General features: G+C 26.8%; 2 protein-coding genes and 1 non-coding gene across 3 annotated transcripts; 2 read left to right on the forward strand and 1 right to left on the reverse strand.

Moving 5' to 3' along the window:
- The first annotated feature begins 3,265 nt into the window (after positions 1 to 3,265).
- Positions 3,266 to 3,904, forward strand: LOC130818684 (zinc finger protein CONSTANS-LIKE 9-like). Its single transcript, XM_057684843.1, has 2 exons — positions 3,266 to 3,578; positions 3,663 to 3,904. The coding sequence occupies exons 1-2, from the start codon at positions 3,266 to 3,268 to the stop codon at positions 3,902 to 3,904; spliced, it is 555 nt and encodes a 184-aa protein (XP_057540826.1).
- Positions 3,905 to 5,697: 1,793 nt separating this feature from the next.
- TRNAI-AAU (transfer RNA isoleucine (anticodon AAU)) lies at positions 5,698 to 5,771 on the forward strand. Its single transcript has one exon. It is a non-coding gene; the product is annotated as a tRNA-Ile (tRNA).
- Positions 5,772 to 18,400: 12,629 nt separating this feature from the next.
- On the reverse strand, positions 18,401 to 20,554 carry LOC130818685 (uncharacterized). The gene is made up of 3 exons (XM_057684844.1): positions 20,053 to 20,554; positions 19,800 to 19,922; positions 18,401 to 18,676 (listed from the first exon to the last, which is right to left on the reverse strand). The coding sequence occupies exons 1-3, from the start codon at positions 20,479 to 20,481 to the stop codon at positions 18,401 to 18,403; spliced, it is 828 nt and encodes a 275-aa protein (XP_057540827.1). The 5' UTR covers positions 20,482 to 20,554.
- Positions 20,555 to 22,881: the final 2,327 nt, after the last annotated feature.

Here is a 22,881-nt window from a genome sequence, read left to right on the forward strand (position 1 = left end):
CCATTCCGAAATGAGTCTTTGTTCAAAGAATTTGTTATCCCTATGGGCTATGACGGGTGACCCCATCCTATCCATCTATTCCTTAAATTAGTTTTTAAGTCAATCCGTTTATGCTTTATTCACACATGAACGAATGTCCCCTGACCAATAGTTACTTGCCATGTAGGATTCTATCACATGGCTTTGCCCATGTCAGCTAAAGTTTAAGACCACTCTATAATAGAATCATGTGTGAAGAGCTAATGATGTGGTTGATGTTATGCCATGTCAGCAACAACCATCACCCGTGGGCCCCATCCTCATTCTTCTATAGATATAGATATGAGGGTTGATAATAATTATATTATTGAAATATATCTCCTGTTTTTAGGATTTTTTTAATAAGATTTATCACTTCACTTTTATTAAAACAAAGTGTTCAACACCACATTATTATTCATTACTGGAGGAAATACACAAGTTGTAATGTGTATTCCTAGTAACTTTAAATTAAATTATTAACATTTTTAATCATCTAAAAACTTCAGTAATAAAAAATAAGAAAAATTAATATTAGTAATTCAACCTTTTATCAATCTGTTGTAAAGAATCTCATAATTGGATTGTTTTCTAATAATTTAACATTTTTCATATATTTTCCTACAACATATCATATTCTTTATTATACATAATAATAGGGTATGTTGCCAGCAAATTAAAATAAATATTAGATTATTCACGACGAACTAAGAATAAATATTGAATTATTTATAAAATAATCTAAAAATAAAATTATTAACAACCAAAAATTTGATTATTTAAAGCAATTTTTCCTAAAATATAATTATAAAAAATACACAAGTTCTATTGTATACTCTAAATTTTCATGTTATTAATTTGTATGTCTTATATTTTAACAGTCTGTCTTGTATGAGACCGTCTTACGATGAGACGATCTTATAACAAGTAGCCCATAAGCTATAAGTTTCTATTGTTGAGCTATTTAATCCAAATATAAGGCATGTGCCATGGTGAGACGATCTCACTACAAGAATTTGAAATATTTTAATGTATTGAATTTTTGTTTATTGTGAGGAATGAAAAGATAAAAAGAATTGACCATTCATAAATATGTGAAAAATAAAAGAAGGAATCCCAAGATAGCATATCGCATACGGTTAGTCTCCTGAGAGACTGTCTCTTTGAGAAATATATCTCAAGCCTAATGCATTAAAAATTAGTGCCTATTTACCATATTCTTAATGCCTATTTACATTATCCTTGATTTTTACTTATCGTATTCTTAATGGCTACTTTCAATATCTTAAATGTTTACCCACATCATTCTTAATGCCTACTTAAAATATTTTAAAAATATATATTAAGTCTGTTCAATTAAAAATGCGTATTTCGGAAGAATTTGTGTATTTTATAACTTTATAATGAAGAAAATAAAATATTGATAATTAAGTGGTGCAAAATACATTGAATAACCCAATGGATCACGTCAAGGATCTTTATCGAGCCCATACTGTTGCCACCTGGGCTCTCTACTTTAAGCGGACACAATATATTCCACGTAAGCACACCGGATTACAGTGGGCCCATTATCTAATACGTGAACCAGATCCTTTTACTAGAAATATCATTTCGTCTTGCCACTTGCTACTAGTATAGCTATTATTAGTAGTTGGAAATCATTGCTTTTCTTATCACTTAATCAACTAAATAATCCTAATAAAGTTTCTAAATATGGAATTAAATTAATTTTTAAAATTTTTATTAATATGAGAAATAGTAAAAGTATATTATTGAGATTAAAGGAGTTAGAGTCTATAGACGTAACCTTCTTTTATCTCACATGATAATGATTAATATGAGACTATAGAAGTATAATGTGTGTGTTTTGTGGTATTTCATTCCTTCCTAAATTCTAATATAGCTGCTTTGAGTAGAATATATTAAATATAATGTTGATGATTATATTATTATTAAGATTAAAAATTTAATGTTGTCGTTGTTGACAAAATTTGCACAAAGCGTTGTAAAAATCTAACAATAGAGTCACTACGTAGCTGGAATTATCTTGACAACTTAATTTATGATTTTTTATTATTGTTAAAAGACTAGATATTATCTACATTATTCGTCTATTTTCAACTCTTTTTGTACTAAATAAAGTAACATGTTTTTAATTAATTTAAATAGTTTCAAAGCCTAGGAAGTTGTATATTACATATAGTAATAGAAGTACTTTAAATAGGACTTAACTTAAAAAAATCACATCTAAAGTAATACTCTCTCTAATTTTTTTTAATTGTCTTATTTTCTTATTTGGAAAGTTCATCTACATTATTTCATTTTCATTTTAAGACATATATTTATAGGTCTATTATTTTAGGTAGTCCCCTTCAATTCTTAATATTAAAAATACTCAATATTGCATATGAGTCTATTATTTTAGATAGTCCCTATATTTTATTAATATTTTAAATGATTTCCTTATTTTCTTAATATTTGTATCCAAACCAAATGAAATAACTAAATTAAATTGATGGAAGTACAAATTTTGTGCCATAGTTCATAACCACAGAACATTTTAAAAAACAATAGGAGATACACAATATGCCCTTTACAATCAATATCAAGCTTTTGAAACCAAAAAAACTATTCTAATCAATTTGGTATAATTTAATATTTAGACATGACCACTATTTTCTCCCATTATCTCATTAAAAAAACTCAAAATCTCTTTTAATCTTATACCCATATTTATCTATTTATTTATTGGATATTTATTTTTATGTTTTAGCTCTGAATTAGAGAATCTCTACAAATAAAATATTTATGAAATTAAACTTTTTCACAATTAAAAAAAACCTTCAACTACTAAAATAATTTATAATTTTCAATAGATACAAAACTTAATTAAATAAAATAGAAAACCACCAATATACTTCTAAATTCTATGGAAAAAAAAAACCACACGTGTATAACATCTACACCACACATCACACACTTACCTTTTCGGAATTGGTCCCTACCAAACACCCCAAATACAAGTAATTTAAGACCAATCCAAAACACACCCTCAATTATTATAAGAAAAAAACCCTCAATTTATATCAAATATAAAAAAATACATACCCCTAAATCAGGCAAGTTGAGAATAGTTTTTTTTGACCCAATTTATATAAATACTTCTATTTCTACATCATTCCCAAATTTATAATCTTCTCACTACTTAAATCTAAAAAAAATTCTTTCAAGTCTAAACAAAAAAAAAATGAAGAACATGAAGAAAGGTTGTGAGTTATGTGGTTTACCTGCCACAACATATTGTGAATCAGATAGAGCAAGCTTATGTTGGCATTGTGATGGCAAAGTTCATGAAGCAAATTTCTTGGTTATTAAACATATTAGAACTCTTCTTTGTCATCTTTGTCAAAATCCTACTCCTTGGACTGCTTCTGGTCCCACTTTACCTCCTTCTTTATCTTTTTGTCTTGCTTGTGCTTCTTCTCAATCTACCCATCTCATGATCATGCCTCAACATCATCATCATCATGATGGTCATGGTCATGATGATGGGCATGATAGTTATGATGAGGATGAGGATGAGGATGAGGATGAGGATGAGGATGATGATAAAGAGGAGGAAGAAGAAGATGATGATGATGAAGAAGAAGAAGAAAGAGATGATTCCATTCATGTTGATGATGATGATAATCAGGTTGTTCCATTGACATCTAATTGCTCATCTCTACCATCATCATCAATTGGGTCTATGAATAATTCTAACACTAGTATTACTACTGATGGTGTTGATGATGATGATGATGATGAGGAGGAGGATGGTGAAAAGAGTGTATCAATGATACCATCATCATTAAAGTGTAGGAGGAAGTTTTATATGGATTCCTGATTAATTTCATTGGAAATTTTTTTCTAATTGTTAATTTAAATGTTATTATTGTACTAATTAAATTAATAGGATTAATATAGTTTTATATACATGACATAGTTACATTAATACATGGATGATCTTTACTTGTTTGTTTATTACTCCCCCCTATCCCCTTTACTTGTTATATTTGTTTTTTAATATTATTCATTAATTACTTTTATTATATAATCTATTTTTAATCTATAAGTTATAACATAGTCACGTGAGATCTTGTTTGATTCGTCTTATTATAAATTTTATTAACATTAACTTTTTATAATTTTTACTCGAGCACAATTAGAAATATTTAAGATTGAAAACGTGTATCGACAAATATGACAAAATCAAATAGAACAAGTAAAGAGAATACGGGGGAGTAAATACTCTCTTATTTTGGTTACTTATTAGAGGCTGCTATGATTAGCCCCTTGTTTTCTCTAGACTAGAGTTGTGCAACGAGTCATGGCATTAGGTTTTTAATCTGAGTCTTAAATATGCAGGTTTTAAACGGATTGAATTAGACTTTATACAAGTTTTGTATTTAAGAAAAAAATGTAACTAGAGATAAACGGGATACATTACTACAGTTTCATACTTTCATTCAATTATAAACAATTTGAGTCTGGTGGAGCAGGCTGAAGGGCCTGGTCCATTTACACCGATTTTAATTTTTATTTGAGTTTGATCCGATACTTATTTCGTGTTCAGCTTGTCTTGTATTAAACCGTCTCACCATGAGATCAGTCCATATAGTAGGTTATTTCTTTACTTGATTACTTTAAGATTATAAGTAATCGTTTTAAGGGTATAAGTAATCATTATAAGACTATAAAAAGTAATTTTGTAAGTGATCACTTTAACCTCATAAGTGATCATTTTAAGATAAAAATATATATATTAGTCCAGCCCGATAGAGATAGTCTCATCGTGAGACCGTCTCATTTAAAAATTAGTGTTTGGTGTTTAGAAGGTTGAGAGAAGCAGGGTGTTTTTGGGCACGGGCGAATGAATGATTTTCCTCTCTTTTGAGAAAATTCAAACATATTTTTTGTTCTTTTTAAATAAATTTTTTCAAATTTAGTGTTAAATTTCGACTATGATTTCTCATCGATCTATATAAAAAAACATATTCATATGCGATCTTAATAAATTCATCTTAATATCATCATCGTACCCGATCAATGTCCCACTCAGAAGTAGAGTCTGGGTAAGGGAAGGTGATGGAAAATTCATATACGTACTCCTTCATAGGGAGGACTAGAGAAAAGTAGTTGGTTTTAACCAAAATTCGTATCAATGTATATTTTTTAAAAATCAATAGTTTCAAACTTTTAAATATCTACAATTAAAATTATTTGAAATTTAAATTTAACTTGATATTTGCAAAAAAAAAAAAAAAAAAAAAAAAAAAAAAAAAAAAGTGAATTAATACAAAACTACAAATGCAAGAAGTTGCGTTTAAGGCCTTGGCCCAAGTCAAAAAACCAATTGAAAAGAATTAAGGTTATTATAATAAAATTCTGCTATTAATACCACTCATATTTGCATAGTTTCGAAAAATTCTGCTCACTTTAATTAATAGCAAACAGACACGCAAAATTATGAAATTTTATAGGTACGTAAATCTAAATAAAATATACAAAATGAAAAAAAAAAATTGCCATTTGGATATCGGATGAAGAAGTTATGGCCTGTCGAAGTTGAAGGCAGAAATTGTTCAGGATATTCATAACCTTAATATTTAAAATTGCTCAGGATATTTATAACCAATTGGCCTATTAGCTCAGTTGGTTAGAGCGTCGTGCTAATAACGCGAAGGTCGCAGGTTCGAGACCTGCATAGGCCATTAATATTTTTTTCCCAAAATTATTAACAATCCAATTGTAAAGCTCCGACGTTGAAAATTATTATTAGTTATATTCCATCCATTGAATCCGTCAATTCTCATCTTCCATATTTTGTATTAATTTTAGTAATTTTTCAAAAATGTATTTAATTTTGCAAAATAATCATTAATTCTCACACCTTAAATCAATAATTAATTATCTCTCATTTTTTGTTTGTAGGGCTTCTATAACCTCCCTGAAATCCAAAAAATTTTTGATGATAGTAATGATTGTTGAGTGTTAATTGTTATTACTTGAATTCAAGCCATATACTTCTAATACAAGAGACGGTGTCATGATTATCTCTATTAGGCTGTCTTATATACATTTATTATATTACAACAAGTTTTGTATGAGACCGTCTCACCGTGAGACGATTCCATACCAGTAGCCCATTAGTAAAAAAAAAACATTTAAAAACAATGAAATTTGAATTATATAGGGCACCAGTTTTTTTAAAGCATTTGGGCTTACCCAATTGAGATCGTCTCATGGTGAGACGGACTGAATAAAAAATTAGTGATTCTATTAAAGTAATAAACTAAAAAATTAGACTATAGATCCGTCTCAAGAAGAAACAGTTTTTCTAAAGTCTAATATTATGGACAAGGTCCCAAGGTGTAGTGCATGCACAAATTCTTAGTTGAGATGGTCTATAGTATAGACCTCTTAATATATGGGCTGGCCCATATTTTAAATTTTAAAAAAAATTAAAAAAATAAAATGAAAATTGATTCTAACGCACTTCTTACTCACTCTTCAATAACTTTGCAACTTTCATTTTCCATTTTTCAATCTCTTACCTGACAAATCACTAAACTTCCCAAAACATTATCTCCTTCTCTCAATTTTGCTCTTACAATCTTCATTTTTGATATTCAAGCTTTCCATTTTCATGTTTCGATTTCTCTTTCTCATGTTCACCATTTGCGGTTCTCATCAAAGCTATGTATTTTATGCTTTTTCTTTTCCAGTTGCATTTTCATTTTCGATCTTCAACATTTGCAATTCCATTAAAGGTATATATTTATGCTTCATCTTCTCCATTTTCGTTTTTAAAGCTTTCATTTTTATTATTTTGGGGTTAAATTTGTTTGTTTTTTGATTTTTACTTGTTCTTGTTTTAAGGTCTAAAAAATGAAAAAGATAAATGATGATGCTGTCTTGACTTCTATATACGCAAATAAGATCAGAAAGATATTTTCTAAGGATCAAAAAGGTTCCTGGCTTCTGTATTCACAAAAAAGATCATAAAGATTCCTTCTAAGGATCAAAATGACAACCCTCAACAATCAAAGGTGGTTGATTAAGTATCCAAACAAAAGGCTTATAGTAGCTCGAATTATAATATTATGTATTTGGATTTATAATATTGTGTATTTGAGTTTAAAATAATGGTATTTGTCGTATTGTTATGTATTCATATTTGGGATTATGTTGGAAGTATAATAGTGTGTATCTGATTTATAATAGTGTACATATTGGTTTATAATAGATTATATTTGTGTTTATAATTGTACGTAGTTTATAATATTTTGAATTTATAAAGTAATGTAATAATCCTAACTAAATAATTTTATACCCCCAACTAAACAATGTTATAATGACAATTAAACTATGCTATAACCCTAATAAACTATATTGTAATCCCAATTAAACTATATTATAACACCCATTAAACAATGTTATACTCCCAACTATATTATGTTGTAAAACCAACTAAAAATGATATAACCCAGACTACATAATGATATAGTCTCAACTACATCCACCTATGTCGAATGTTCACACTTATAATACCAATTATATTATGTTATAATCCTAAATATAAGTTATTATAACACCAAATATGCTATGTTATAACCCCAAATATATTATATTATAACGACAGATATATTATGTTATAACCCCACAATGTTTATTCTCAACTACATCAACCTATGTCAAATGTTTACAGCTATAATACCAGTTATATTTTGGTTATATCCCCAAATATATGAACATATAAACACAAATGTTTTTATTACAATTCTCCAAAAATTAGCCATAGTTCTCTTCTTCAACATCACTGTTTTACTCTATTGATGAACCTTAATTTTTTTTAAATCAGAAGAACCACAATAGTTTTTATTAACTTTACCAAATAGTATATATTGTTGTCTTCTTCAACATAATCGTTTTTCCACCATTGATGAAGTTTTATTTAAAAAAATCCACAATCGAATTCAAGCACTAAATCTTCCATTGTAGTATGAAAAACTGATTTCTTCATTTTCAAGGGATAAGTTAACGTGGGGAAGAGACAGTTAATGATTAGACTTTTCATATTCCAGAATATAATACACGTGTGTGGGAAGAAAACAGCAGGCTTTTTTTTTCGAAGAAAGCAGCAGGCTTTTTTTTATAAAAAAAAGAATTTAAAAGGGAGATATGAACTGGGCTCTTAAGAGACGTTTATACTATAGATGGTCTTTCAAAAGAGGGTCTAATAATGCATGTGGCTATGTGCAATGCAAAAGATTTGGTTGATGGACTGGGCCATATCAAATGAGTTGATAACTTGGCCCAATCGAAATAATTTTTTCTGAATTTTCAACCCAAAATATAGAGAAGTTCATTAGAGGATAGCAATATGTGATAGAAGGAAATCTTAATCATTACTAGTATTCCACCAAGTCTTGTATGAGACTGTATCACCGTAAGACAGGTTCATTTAAGATCGTCTCACGATGAGACAGTCTTAATAAAAAATTAGTTTATTTTTATAGAATTTGAGCATTGTAATAATACTACCTCCTATTCAGCTTAATTGTCTATTTTTTTAGGCACTATTCATTTATCACTCTTAATACATAGTCATGTGGGATCTTGTTTGATTCGTTTCAATACAAGAATTATTAATATCAACTTTTTATAATTTTTAATTAAGAATAATTTGAGATATTAAGAGTTAAAATAGAACAATTGAACTAAATAGAAAGAAGTATTAACCACCAATGGCCTATGTGATTTTAGGTACCTGTAAGGTGTATTATTTATGACACAAATCTGGATTATTAAATTATATTACTCCCTCTGTTAGAAAATGTTCTCCCGATTTATTTATTTTTTTGCAAATTTCAATGCAAACTTTAAAATCAACTAATTTTAATTGTGAGTTTTTAAAAATTCTAAAAAGTTGGTATATATATATATATATATATATATATATATATATATATATATATATATATATATATTGAAACAAATCTAAAAAATTCCACATGAATATGTTTTTTTATAGATCAACGAAAAATCGTAGTCAAATTTTGACACTAAAATTATAAATTCTGTTTGAGAAAAATATATGAAAACAGAGGGAGTAGTATAGATTACTTTTTATCTAGTTCAATTGCTTGTTTAAGATTTGAGTTTCGAATATTAAATACACTACAACAAATTTAACATTTCGCGACATTAAATTTATTGGCATTAAAAAAAGCCCCTGATTTATATTTTTGTAGTGTATTAATTATTAGTTTTTAATTTAAGTTCCACTATAAAGTGTTTTAGTGACACTTTATTTGCCCGTTAGTGGCATATGCAATTATTACTATAATTTATAATAACATTTATGAGAAATATCACTACATTATATGTCGCAAAAAAGCTTTAGTAGGAATTTTTTATTATGTTGCTAAAGGATTTAATAAATATGACTAAATTCATTATATATACTATAAGTAAGTAACAATTAAATTACTTGTCGTTAAATATATCCTACTAAAAATAAATTATGTTGTAGTGAATTATATTAGTATAGATTATTCTTTATCTTGTTTAATTGCTTGTTTAAGATTCTAGAATTTCGAATATTAAATTATTTTAGTATAGATTACTTTTTATCTAGTTTAATTGCTAGTTTAAGATCCTAGAATTTCGACGTGTATAGTTGATAATGTTAAATTGCTAGCCTCTAATTTTTCCACCAATCTAAAAGTCATTCATCAAATTAGTTTTTTTTGGTTGTTTGAATAATTAGGAACAAAAAGTCAAATATCAACCAATAAACAAATATAAAGAATTACCAAATATAGATTATATCTCTTGGGTTGAATATAAAATTAAAAATGGATTGGAGGGTTTCAAATTACAAAAAAATTCCTAAAAAAAATCTTTAACAATGATTAAATACTACTTGCATTTTGAATTTTCTTCCCCTTTAGAATATTTCACTTTAAAAATACAGAAATTTAACAAAGTTTATAAGACATATATAGAAGATAAAATATATTCATGTGAAATGTCGTAAAATACTTCTGATTAAGTACTTTTATAATATATTTTTATAGTTTTTTGTGACGTGTATTAAAGGATAATTAGGCTAAAAATTATTAAAAAAAAACGACGGTGTAATGACCCTCTTACATTTACTACTATACTCTTTTTACCTATTATTATTTATGTTAGCCTTCACGGTTTTTTATGAATCACGAAAATGACTAAATGAGCTAAATGAATGTTATAAGCATAAATAAAGAAACCAAAATAAGGTGCCTACAAAATTGTTTGAAGTTAGCCTATGTTGCCTATGAATAAGAGGGACAAATTAAAGACACTGAATGTTTATTGCCTAGGGTTTTGATTTCTAGCAAGGTACTAGCCTACTAGGTAGTATTCTATCTATCCCCAAAAAAAATATCAAAAACAAATAAAGTGAAAATAAAAAAATAATTAAAAATATTAAAATTGTAAATATAGACTAGTTTAAGAAAATGAGTCAAAGATTAATCTTAGTTACTGAACACGTCGTGACGTGACAAAATCTCAGCACTAAAGTCGAAATTGCCCTATACAATACACATGAAATCTTGGTAAGTGACCATAGAGATACACAACCTCCACCTCAATGGTACAGTGTACTGCGAAGATTGTAGAGTGAACCACATAAAAGTTAGAACTACTTAAAACGTTGTAAAAATAAGTCTCTAATGTTTAAAGAATATTCTCACACACAATGCGCACACGCCCGAGCCCAATGCGCGTGTGTGGTGATTACTAGAGTATGGCCTCTAGTCTCTAAACAAATCTTGCAAGGGTAAAGGAATATATAAAGAAGACGATAAAAAGGATATATTTTTCCTACGTAGAACATTCAAAATTTTGCTTCTTTTGAAGCATTGATAGCATATATTCTAAAATATAAATATAAAAAAATAAAAATATGTGACCTTCTGTCATATTTCATATTGTTTTTCTAGCATCTCAACATTTTAAATATCCTTTTTCACTCTTCCTTTCAGATAATATTCAATATTCCTCGAGCTTTTTTTTGGTGTAGTATTGTTCTTAACTGTTTAACAATACTCAATTATTTCACATGCCTAAGTAAAACATATTAAATGTTTCTCTTTTATCTCAAATTTATGACATTAAAGATGGACAAGTCATGCATTAGCATATTTATCTATGAATCAATCCATAATATAGTAGATGCTCTTTATTATAGAAATAAATAAAACATTTTCCACCCATCTATCTATCTATATCTATACAATATACTAATGAAAAAACGATTAGGACATATGTTAACTTTACAATAAAAAGTTTTCCGTTCTTTTCATGTTCTTATTAGGCAAATATTTTTTTAATATATCACGTAATATCTTTTTAATTAGATTTGTTTAATTGATTAGTTACAAAAGATTTTAAAATACACCTTATTTACAAAATTTTTGCCATATACAATCAATTAAGTTATGTAATATCTTTTAAATACAATGGATGATTATCAAATAAGATATTAATAATTTATGTACAAAATTAACTTTCATTAAAATAATTTTGTAATAAATTAAGAAAGAAAATAGTTTTGAAATAGTTTTTCATAGACAATCATATAAATTACTTACATGGCTATACTAAAAAAACTATACAAATTAAATAGATTACACATTAATTATTTAAGTAAATAATTAGGAAAAGATATCGGTGAAATAAATTGCAAATGATGATTTAATCACCTATGTTTGACAAGTTTAAAATACATAAATAAATAAATTAAGTTATATGTTAATTATTATAGAAAAAATGTGTTCATCAGGCTGAAAACTTACTTTAAGCTTTTACAAAGACATTGAACATAAATTATTTTTTATATTATCTTATGTGTTGAAATTTTCTATTATTTTATCTAATTACTTATAATCTATATAGTTTAGTGCATAATTTTATAATTATGTTTTATATAGTAGTATATTAGTAATACGTATTTTAATATGACAGTAATACTTTTACATTTTCTAAAATAAATCAATTAATAATTTTAATATGCTTAGGAGTCATAAAATAATTTAGTTACACATATAAAATTAGTAATTTTTATTTAAATAATTTATAAACTGTGTTTGGCACGGGAATGTATCTAGTCATTTAATTATTTACACCCAAGAAAGCTACTAATTAATTATTATTGTACTACTATTAATTCACTATATTATTTTTTAATGAAAAAAAATCATTAATAACACTCAGTTTTGGCAGTAAAGCAGCTAACAGACTTACAGCAACAAAGGAGGAATCCAAATGAAGCAAAGAAAATGCAGTACTTTAAACTCAAGCTCTCAGGACATTACTCTAACACAAAATCTTATGAAAGACTGTCTCTTTAAGGGACTGCCTTTAAATGGGCCGGCCCAAAAAAAATAAATCAGAATTATAATTTACTGATTTTTGTTTAATTAATTAAATGCATTTACTTAAATTGGAATCTATACCCATCATTTGGCTGTCTCATAGTTACCCGCGCCAATTAATGTGGTAAGTTGCTCATTATTAAACTAAAACACCAATTGAATTCTCACTGATCTTTCTTTCTCTTCATACTCAAAGCCCTTTTTATCTGGTTTTCATCTTGTCAAGCTCAGTTCACCATTTTTGTCATTCTACCATTTTCGTGTTTCTCATGACCCAATTTATAAAGTTGGTTTTATCATGACCCAATTTATGAAAAAAGCTTCATGACCCAAAGGCCAAAAGTGGGTTTTATCATGTTCCAATTAATGAAAATAACTTCATTAATCTTGCTTAGTTTCTTCCATTTTTGAGTTCTTCTCTTTCATCAGTTTCATCATTTAAATCAGGTATTTAAAATTGTCAAAAACAAATTTATGTTTTTAGGTTTTGCATTTGGGTTTTTTTCGTGTTTTGATATAAATTTTCAATTTGTTATTTTATTACATTTAATATGTAATATTTGTCAATTCCAGTCATGGATGATGATGATGATGATGATGATAATGATGATGATGAACAAACTTTAGGCTTTGTCATGGAGAACTTGAAAAATCTCATTTTACAAGGAAAGGAGTGTAATATTTAAGCCTTAAGCCTAAGCGCAAAAAGACAAACCTATGCTATGTGAAAATGAAAACATATGAAGGATCGTAAGTAAATTAGATGTTTATAATACCTTTGATTCATTTTAGTGTTTTTATTTTCATGTAAATTGACATTAGGTCTGATGTAAATTGGCATTTATTCTTATATAAGTTGTGATTATGTTTATTGTAAATCAATATTAGATATGATATAAGTGGATATTAAGTTTATTATAAGTTGACATTAGGTCTGATTTAAATTGAAATTTATTCTTATATAAATTGGGAATATGTTTATTCTGAGTTGAAATTAAATCTGATATAAGTGAAATTTTTCTTGTTTTAAGTTTGCATTAGATCTAATGTTATTTGGCATTAAGTAAAATTAAATTGACATTTAATCTGTGTTAAGTTGAGATTATGTTTGTTGTGAGTTTGTATTTAATCTGTTTTAAGTTGGGACTATGTTTATTGTAAGTTGAAATTATATAAATTTTAAGTTGGCATTAGTATGATGTAAGTTGACTTTAAGTATGATATGGTGGGTATTAAGTCTAATATGAGTGGACTTTAAGCTTAAAATAAATTATCACCGAGTCTAATGTAAGTCGGCATTAAGTTGATATAAATATCCATTAGATCTAGTGTAAATTGGCTTTTAAATCTATTATAAGTTGGCATTGAATTTGTTCTAAGTTGATATAAATAGCATTAGGTTTGATATAAGTTGACATTAAGTTGATATAAATAGCATTAGGTTTGATATAAGTTGGCATTTAATCTGTTCTAAGTTGATATAAATAACATTAGGTTTGATATAAGTTGACATTAATAAGTCTGATGTAATCTGACATTAAGAATACTATCATTTAATACAATTAAACTGAAATTGTAGAATAATCATATCAATAGCGAATGATGTAAGTATACTTTAAGTAGGAATTAAGTCTTTATAAATAGGCATTAAGAATGATGTAAGTAAACATTAACGGCCCGTTTTGTTGATGGTAATGAAGTAATGGAAATGAAATGTTGTAATGGCAATAGTAATGAAGGAATGGATATGAGAATTGGTAATGAAGATTCTTTTGTTTGGTGTGCATGACTAAAGAATGGTAATGGAAGATAATATTCCATTGATTACATTTGGTTGTTAGTAATAAAAAATGGTAATGACTCTTAGTTTCATTATTGTATATTTTTATCTAAAAGCATTATTGTATCTAAATTATTCTATCTAATGATTTTTTTTAATAATAATATTTTTTTGGATGATTAAATACATAACCTTTTTTTCTTCATTATTTTTTTTTCTTCATTATTTTTTTTTCCTTCAGCTCGAAACAACATTACCTTATTTTATTACCACAGTAATACTTCATTACCATTACAGCCTAATACCAGGTTGTTTGATGGTAATAAAAATGGCTCTTTTTGGTAATTTTATTACCTTATCTTATTACCATCCATTACCATTGAAGGCATCCAAACAACCACTTTTTTTATTACTTAATTTTATTACCATTACCGCCCTCTAATACCATGTACCAAACGGGCCGTAAGCGTACTGGTTGGCATTAAGTATATTGTAATATTACATTTATGATTATTCTTGTTAATATTTGTTTATGTCATTTAATGCTATTTTTTATGATTATTTTGTATACACAAGGTTGACAAACACATTTATACTAATTGCAAACCATATCTCTTCTTGTGTAATGGTAAAGAAGAGGCCAAGCTTACATCTGCACAGATTGTTGCTGTGAATTAAATAGGCTTCAATGGTTGTTAATGGTTCGAAGAAAAAATCAGAGCGATAAAATACATCTCAAAGAAGAAGTAGTGTGTAGGGGATTGAATAAAAAATAACTTAATTGTGTGTATTAAGAAAATTTATGATTATTAAATTATGTGAAATCGTTTATTGTTATTATTTGTATATGTTATGACAAAGAATTTGTATTTTAAATCCGTTTACATTTTAAGAATTTTGTGTTTTAATTCCTACTTATATCATTCTTAATCTTTATTTATAGTATACTTAATGCCAAATTGATCAGACTTAATGTCAACTTACATCAAACTTAATGCCAACCCACAACACACTTATTGCATACTTACATCAGACTTAAATCTTAATGCACACGTACATTAGATTTAATTCCAACTTATAGCACACTTAATGCCTACTTACATCAAACTTACTGCCAAGTTACAGTACACTTAGTACCTACTTATATCACCTTAATGTAAATTTATATTATATATTTACATTTCATACTTAATACCTAATTATATCATATCTAATACCAACTAACAGTACACTTTATTGCTTACTTACATCAAACTGAATGCTAACTTACATCAGTTTTAATGCCAACTTACAGCACACTTAATACCTATTGACATCAAACTTAATGCCAATATACATTATACTTAATGCCAATTTACATCAGACTTAATGCCAATTTATATTGGGCTTAATGCCAAACTACACCATACTTAATGCCAATTTATATCAAACTTATTGCCTATTTACATTAAAATTAATGTCAACTTACGTCAGACTTAATGCCAGCTTACAGCACACTTAATACCTACTTACACCAGACTTAATACCAACTTACAGTGCACTTAATACATGCCAACTTACATCAGACGTACTGCCTACTTACATAAAACGTAATGCTTACTTACATCATAATTAATGCCAACTTACAATACACATAATACCTACTTACGTCAGACTTAATGCCAACTTACAGTATACTTAATACATATTGTATTCTCATCGTCATGTTCAACGTCATTGTGTTCTTCTTCCTCCTCACAACAACAACTGGGGGTTTTATTTCAATTAATTTTTATAGAAAATAATTTCAAAAAATAAAATAACAATTGGGGATTTAATTTCAAAAAAATCAAGAACCAAGTATTAACCTTTTTTCTTCCTTCTCAAAAATATCGCAAAATTTAGAAACGATTGTGCTGAATATCGAATTCTTCCATGAAAGCATCCATGGTGTTTCTACTGATAATATAAAAAGAGATGTTAATGATATTTATTGATAATATGAAACTTTTTTTTAAAGATTAATGTAATAATTACATGGGTGGTTTTCAAGAGGAGAGATTAATGATACTCATTAGAATATGGAAAGTGTCTTAATAAAGGAACTCTGTTGGTTGTTGAGTTATAATATTGTTTAAGTTTTTCTTTTTTTATATTATTAATGAAATCAGAATTAAGGGCTTGGGCTTGAAGACCGTCGCTCAAAAAGACGGTCTCTCAAAAGACTAGCTGTTACTCTAAATCATGTAAAATAACAGAATCTTAATAGTTTGGCTTTTCACGAGAATTGAGTTTTATCTTGTTATTGTAGTTGAAGTAAGTATTATTTTCCCGATAAAATTCCGATCAAATCGATAATCATTAAAAAAAAGGATTAGCTTTTTAAAATGTTAAATTATGTTTATTCTATGAAAGAAAGAGAAATGTGTAGATGAAATAAAAATGTAAGTTAACTGTATAGATAATGAGAATTGTCATGTCATGCCAAAAATGGAAATAAAAATGAGGTTACTCGAGAATAGGGTCTTGTCTCAGATAGATAAAATATCACTTCCTCAGGCACATGTCTCATATATAATGCTCACCGAAGTATTTCCTTTTCTCAGTCTACCTTGTAATTTTATTTAGGAGAGGATGAGTGTAGGATAATAATTAATAATGTGGTTACTATATTTATTTGAACCCTTGTTTTGGCTAATGTTGTTTTTCTGCAGGTAGTTTTAATCTTGAGGCAACAGTGTTAATCACATTCCTCCCTATGCAGCTATCACCTTTGGGGGTAAAATTGTCCTCTTTCCTCTAGTACTCGCTTATGAATTGTCTGTTATATTTCCTCACCAAGACCCTGTTTTCAAGTGGGATATTGGGTTGATGATGAGATAAGTGAGAGTTGTTTAATAGATAATATTTTTATAACTTTCTATAGATGACATAAATTTCATTGCTTTTATGTGCTTAAATTACAAAACAACAAATCAGTTTATAGCATAAAAAAGGTACACTCACACTAATTGCATTGGCCATCTAAAAACTGAATCGTAGATTCTGAACACCTTTAATTTATAACGTTATGAAGCTAGACAAGTCATGCATTAGCATTATTACTCATCTGATCCATAAATATATTTGTATTTTATCCGTTCTTATTTGCAATATTTTTAGTTTTTAGACTATTTTGCACTATTTATAGATTACTTTTAGATATTTATCATATTTATTTTATTATAACTCCTTTCAGACAAATTTTATTTGTTTTTTTTTTCCTTTTCTGAAGTGTTTAATTTGATCCCACTATTTCCGCTCTCATTTTAATAAAAGAATAAAATTAAGTGTTACAAAATAAGAAGAGTTAGGTCTATAGATTAGTAGATGTTAACACAGATAAATTCAAGATATTAATATAAGGATTAGGGTCTAGGGTGCATCGAATAACGACCAACACTCATCTCTGCACGCGAACTTAACCAATTCAATTACCATTTGTAATGAATATGTTACACGATTTAGTTTTAATTGGAAAATTTTAATTTTTAAACCCTTTAATTGATTACCTTTCAAATATCCACTATTCATTTAAAAGACTTTAACATTATTTTTCTTTTTAAAAATCCAATCGTTACAAGTCACAAAATCATTTGAAAAAAAAATAATAATGCAAAAGTTGGATTTATTTAAGATAAAGAAAATGTGTAATATTTAAAAAATAGCATTTTGTATGAGAAGGGTTTTTAATGAAATGCCTACAATGAAAGCATAAAATAGACAAGTCCGAAGACGATTTTCCTTGGATCATGTCAAGGCATTATGTTCATTATTATTAAAAAAATGAAGAAAGTAAGATTCACCCATCAATTAATTATCCACACCCAAGAAAGATACTTTTTAATTAATTTTAGTATTTTATATGGAAATAAAAACAATTAATGAGACTCAGTAATTGCAGTAAAACAGCAACATATTTATAACACCTAAAAGAAGGATACAAAAGAAGCAAATAAAAAGCAGTACTTTCAACTTAACATCTCTGAACATTACACTAAAATATGTAAACTAACAGAATGTTAATTGCTAACTTCCCAAAAAGATTAAATTAAACTATTCAACAAAAACCCATTAAGTTAATTAATTAGGGCATAATTTATTTAGTAAAAAGAAATTAAAGCTTTAAAGATAAATCTATTGAAGAATCATTACTACTATTATTAGTTGTAAGAGAAGATAATGATGAAGATGATGATGGAGATGAAGAATCTGTAAATCCCATTTTTAACTTCAAATAATGTTCTCGTTCTTGTTCTTGTTCTTCGATCATGTCAGGATTATATTTTTCATGGTTTTTTAATTCCATGATTTCTTCTGATTTTCTGGGGAAAAATCCATACTCCATCATTATATTTGATCCATTCGATCTTCTCGGATGAATTGCCAATACCTATTTGAAAATATGATATATATTGAACGAGACAATATAATATATTATTAAAAAATAAAAATATTATGTTCGATTTTTTATTCTTCCTGTTTATCTTTTGTACAGCTTTTAAAACAAATTTTAAAGTTCAATCTCTCTCAATAAGCATTATAAAAAAATTATAAAAATTATATAATAAAAATTATAAATTAAAACAAATCTAACGAGTTCTCAATGAATATATATATATTTTTTAAGAACACATAAATAGATTCATTTTATCTTTTAAATATGTGTTAAAAAATAATAATCAAATTTCTCTCCCCTAAAGTTGGAATTTTTATAAAATTTTTCATAATTTTCTCATTATTATAAGTGGGGTTTAATGAGAATCCTTATTCGTTGGATTGAAGACTTTTACGGGTTTGGTCTTCATCATTAAATTTCCCTTCCTTTTAACCCGAATCTAGTTCTAATTAATAAACCTAAGATCCAAAAAAAAAAAAAAGGGAAAGAAGGGTTGTAAATTTATGTGGGAAATTTTAAAAATTTTACTTTGTTGTATATAAATGTAACAAAATTAATGATGTTAAAGTTTAATATCACGTTAAATATTAGTTTTTCAATCAAAAGTTCATAAAATCAAAATGTTATTTGCTATTTAAATTTATTAATTTACATCTATAGTCTTACTTGGTATATAAATCAAACTTCAAATTTCCTTTTTTTTTTTTAAAAAGATGAGCTTCAAATTAAATATTTGAGCAAATCACTATATAAAATAAAGACCTACATATATAAATTCTTATTAAAATTTGAGATGATAATAAGTAGAGGGTCTTTTACGATATTTGAACTAATCGACTGCACAAGGCCTCTCTTTCTCCCATATATAAAAAAGTTAATCATAAAAAAAAATACATTAAGTTTATTAATAAAATAAATATATTTACATTAAATAATGCATAAAATAAAAGTTTTGCAAATTTTATAAAACCAATCTAATAATAAGTTGAAGAAAGTTAAATAATGGTTGAAGTTTTTATAAATTCCAAAATTTTTTCATGTAATTTAGATTGATAATGCTAATGCACATAAACTATTAAAAAAACAAAAAGAAAAAAATACTATGAATTGATTTTACCTCACTGCCACCAATATTAGGAAGAGGATTATTGTGATTATCCCCAATATTCATGTGAATTCCAGAAAAATGACCATTATACCCTTCTGCAAACCCTACTTCTTCATCACTCGTCCTTTTCTTCTTCAACATCAAATCCAAACAAACATTAAGAAAATCCCACATTTATTATTTCTCAATAATTTAATTTTTATGGAAAAATAGATAAAAATTGGATGGAACAGTAATACAAAAAAATAATAAAAATAAAAACCTTGAAAGAAAACGGCGGCTGTTGTAAAGGATCGTTATTTGGCATTGAAGGAAGCTCTGACTGGGGAATGCCCACCCGATTAGTAATCAGCCTCGGGTCAGAAACGGGTTGACAGTACCCGATCACAGGTACACCTGGAAGTGGGTTAACCCGACAGTCAGAAACGGGTCGGATATTGGAAGGAGGAATAGTTGGCTGACTGCGTTCAATAAGACGTTCAAGTTCAGCAATACTTGGACCTCTCTGTGCAGGTCTATCTCTAACCCTTTGAGGTCTTCCACCACTTCTCCGGCCTCGAATCGGGTTTGGATTCGGATTCGGGTTTGGCATGGGTCTGAGATTAGTAGTTGATTGGGTTCGGTTCATGGGATTGTTGTTGGATGTGTGTTGATCATTTGAGGTGAAAAAATGGAGTTGATGGTTTGCCATTTTTGTTTGGAGAGATAAAGTAAAGCAATTTTAAGCTTTTAGAGAGACAAAGTAAGGAGAATGAAAAAGATGAAGGGGTGGTATGGTGTGTTGTGGACTTGTGGACGTGGTGTGCTTATATAATATGGGAAGCTTTTTTTTTTTACTTGCATTCAAACCCTTTGAGGATTTATCGGGTTGTTTATATTTAATAATTATATACAACTTAAAATTATTAAAATTTGATATTTATAAAATATCTGAAAAAACCAAAAAAAAAAAAAAAATAAGATTCTATATAATAAATATTGTAAAAAAATGTTTGGGTGTAACTAAAAAAATGCAAAAAATATATAAAAGGGAATAATTTTTAGAAATATAGTATAAGAAGTTAAGAATTGCACTTTTGTATTTTTTAGATGAGATCTTTTCGTGTTAAAAATACGATTATGGCCTGTGGGTTAATTTTAAATTTAGTTCTTCAATTTAGAAAAAATCTAATTTACTATCAATGCTTATACACAATATATATATATATATATATATATATATATATATATATATATATATATATATATATATATATATATATATATATATATATATATAAAAGTTAACTAGTATAAAAATCCGTGCAATACACGAAATTTTAAGTATGAAGATATATAAAAAAAATTAACAAAAATATGCAATAATAAATCATAAATACTAAATTGAACTTAAATCTTACAGATTTAATTTAAATTGTATTTTTATGTGTTCTTTTAATTAATTTTATCTGCCGCGTAAATCAATATCAACTAATTAAATCTTCCGGTCTTATTGGACTCAATGAAAATGACATGTAAAAACTTTTCATTCTTTTTATTAGATTATTTGGTATCATAGACCAATCTAAATGCTATGTAACTATTAAAATATTTAAATTATTAAATTTATATAGATGATGGTAAATTTACAGTATATAATAAATTCAAATTAGTAATTTACCTAATATAGATCAGTTTAAGCCAAAAATTATTTATTTTCTGTTGTTTTTAAAAATGTTAAATTATTCGATTTAATTAATTTTAAGATTAGTTAAAAAGGACAGGTTGAATAATTTTATCAACAATAAAATTCTTACATGTTGTCGAACTCCATGGGAATGACATGTGAAATTTTTCAGTCTCTTTATTAGATTGTATTTTATTTGCCACATAAGCCAACATCAATCAATAAAATTCTTCTATGTTATCGAACTCCATGAGAATGACGCATGAAATTTTCGGTCATTTTATTAGATAACAATATGATTCATTCCAAATAAAATTTTATATTGGATAATTTAAATTTAGAAAAAATCTAATTCACCATTGATCATTATATAATCTAACTAAATTTAATATAAGCAGTCAATGGGCGAATAAAGGGGATCTACTTGAGTAAATGGTATAATTAAGTAGGGTGAAAAACGAGGAGTAAAGTTGATTAAGTTGTGTTACCTTTTTTTTTACATCATGATTAAAAATAATTATTTTTGATATTTAATCTTTTTTTATTTTTTGTAGTTTGAATTTCACTATTGATAAGGACTTTGTATTCTTATCTCAGAAGAGAACATTTAATTATAAAACACTATTTTCTTTATTATTGAATCAACTCAAACTCCTAAAAAATCAGTTTTTATACGAATCTAATTCAGAATTTATTTTATCTCATAATTTTTTATTATTGTTTGTATATGCTAGTCTCACGATAAACATGTCCAACAAGAAGACTAAATCATTTATATTTTAAAAAATTAATTTAAAATTAAGTTTAAACTTTGTTTTTATTTTTTTAATAAATAAAAATTGGGTCAGCCCATAATAAATTATCTCATGTAACAAAAGAATTTGTCTTACATGTAAAATATGATTAGTGTATTTTCTACATAAAATCATATATATTAAAAAAATTTAAAATATGTATAAATTTTTTTTTAAAATAAATTAGAATTGAATCAACTTCACGTGACACAATCTCAATAAAGGATTTGTTAATTAAGATTGGGTCAGTTATATAAATCAAAATCATTTTCAGCGTGTGTCTCATATGAGATCGTTTCATCAAGAGACAAGCGCATAACACTTTAAGACATAATTATTTATTACGTCAATTCAATAGAGATGATTTTATCGTGACACTTTTATTTAAGTTGGCTATTATCTCAATCATTAATTAATAACAAAGAAAACAAATTCTCATCTAAGACATTCTATTTGTGAGATGATTTTATTTAGGACGATTTATTTGTGAGACGTTCTATTAAGAAAATACAAAAAAAAAAATATTTCAGTTTCAAAGGTTTAAGTTTCTAAGGGAAAAAAGTGTAAATTAATGAAGTAAAGAGTGAGGACCGAGAAGTGGAGTGAGATTTATAGAATGTGGTTTAATAAA

This window comes from Amaranthus tricolor, chromosome 7, assembly GCF_026212465.1.
Source record: "Amaranthus tricolor cultivar Red isolate AtriRed21 chromosome 7, ASM2621246v1, whole genome shotgun sequence".
In the NCBI taxonomy this organism is placed as follows: Eukaryota; Viridiplantae; Streptophyta; class Magnoliopsida; order Caryophyllales; family Amaranthaceae; genus Amaranthus; species Amaranthus tricolor.

What these genes read in the sequence shown, in the direction of transcription:
- LOC130818684 (XM_057684843.1), top strand. Translation starts at nt 3,266, where the DNA reads ATGAAGAACATGAAGAAAGGTTGTGAGTTATGTGGTTTACCTGCCACA. An exon ending in TCATGATGATGGGCATGATA is followed by an intron (nt 3,579 to 3,662) that starts GTTATGATGAGG and finishes ATGATGATGAAG; the next exon opens with AAGAAGAAGAAAGAGATGAT.
- LOC130818685 (XM_057684844.1), bottom strand. Translation starts at nt 20,481, where the DNA reads ATGGCAAACCATCAACTCCATTTTTTCACCTCAAATGATCAACACACA. An exon ending in AGCCGCCGTTTTCTTTCAAG is followed by an intron (nt 19,923 to 20,052) that starts GTTTTTATTTTT and finishes TTGATGTTGAAG; the next exon opens with AAGAAAAGGACGAGTGATGA. An exon ending in CTAATATTGGTGGCAGTGAG is followed by an intron (nt 18,677 to 19,799) that starts GTAAAATCAATT and finishes ATTTTCAAATAG; the next exon opens with GTATTGGCAATTCATCCGAG.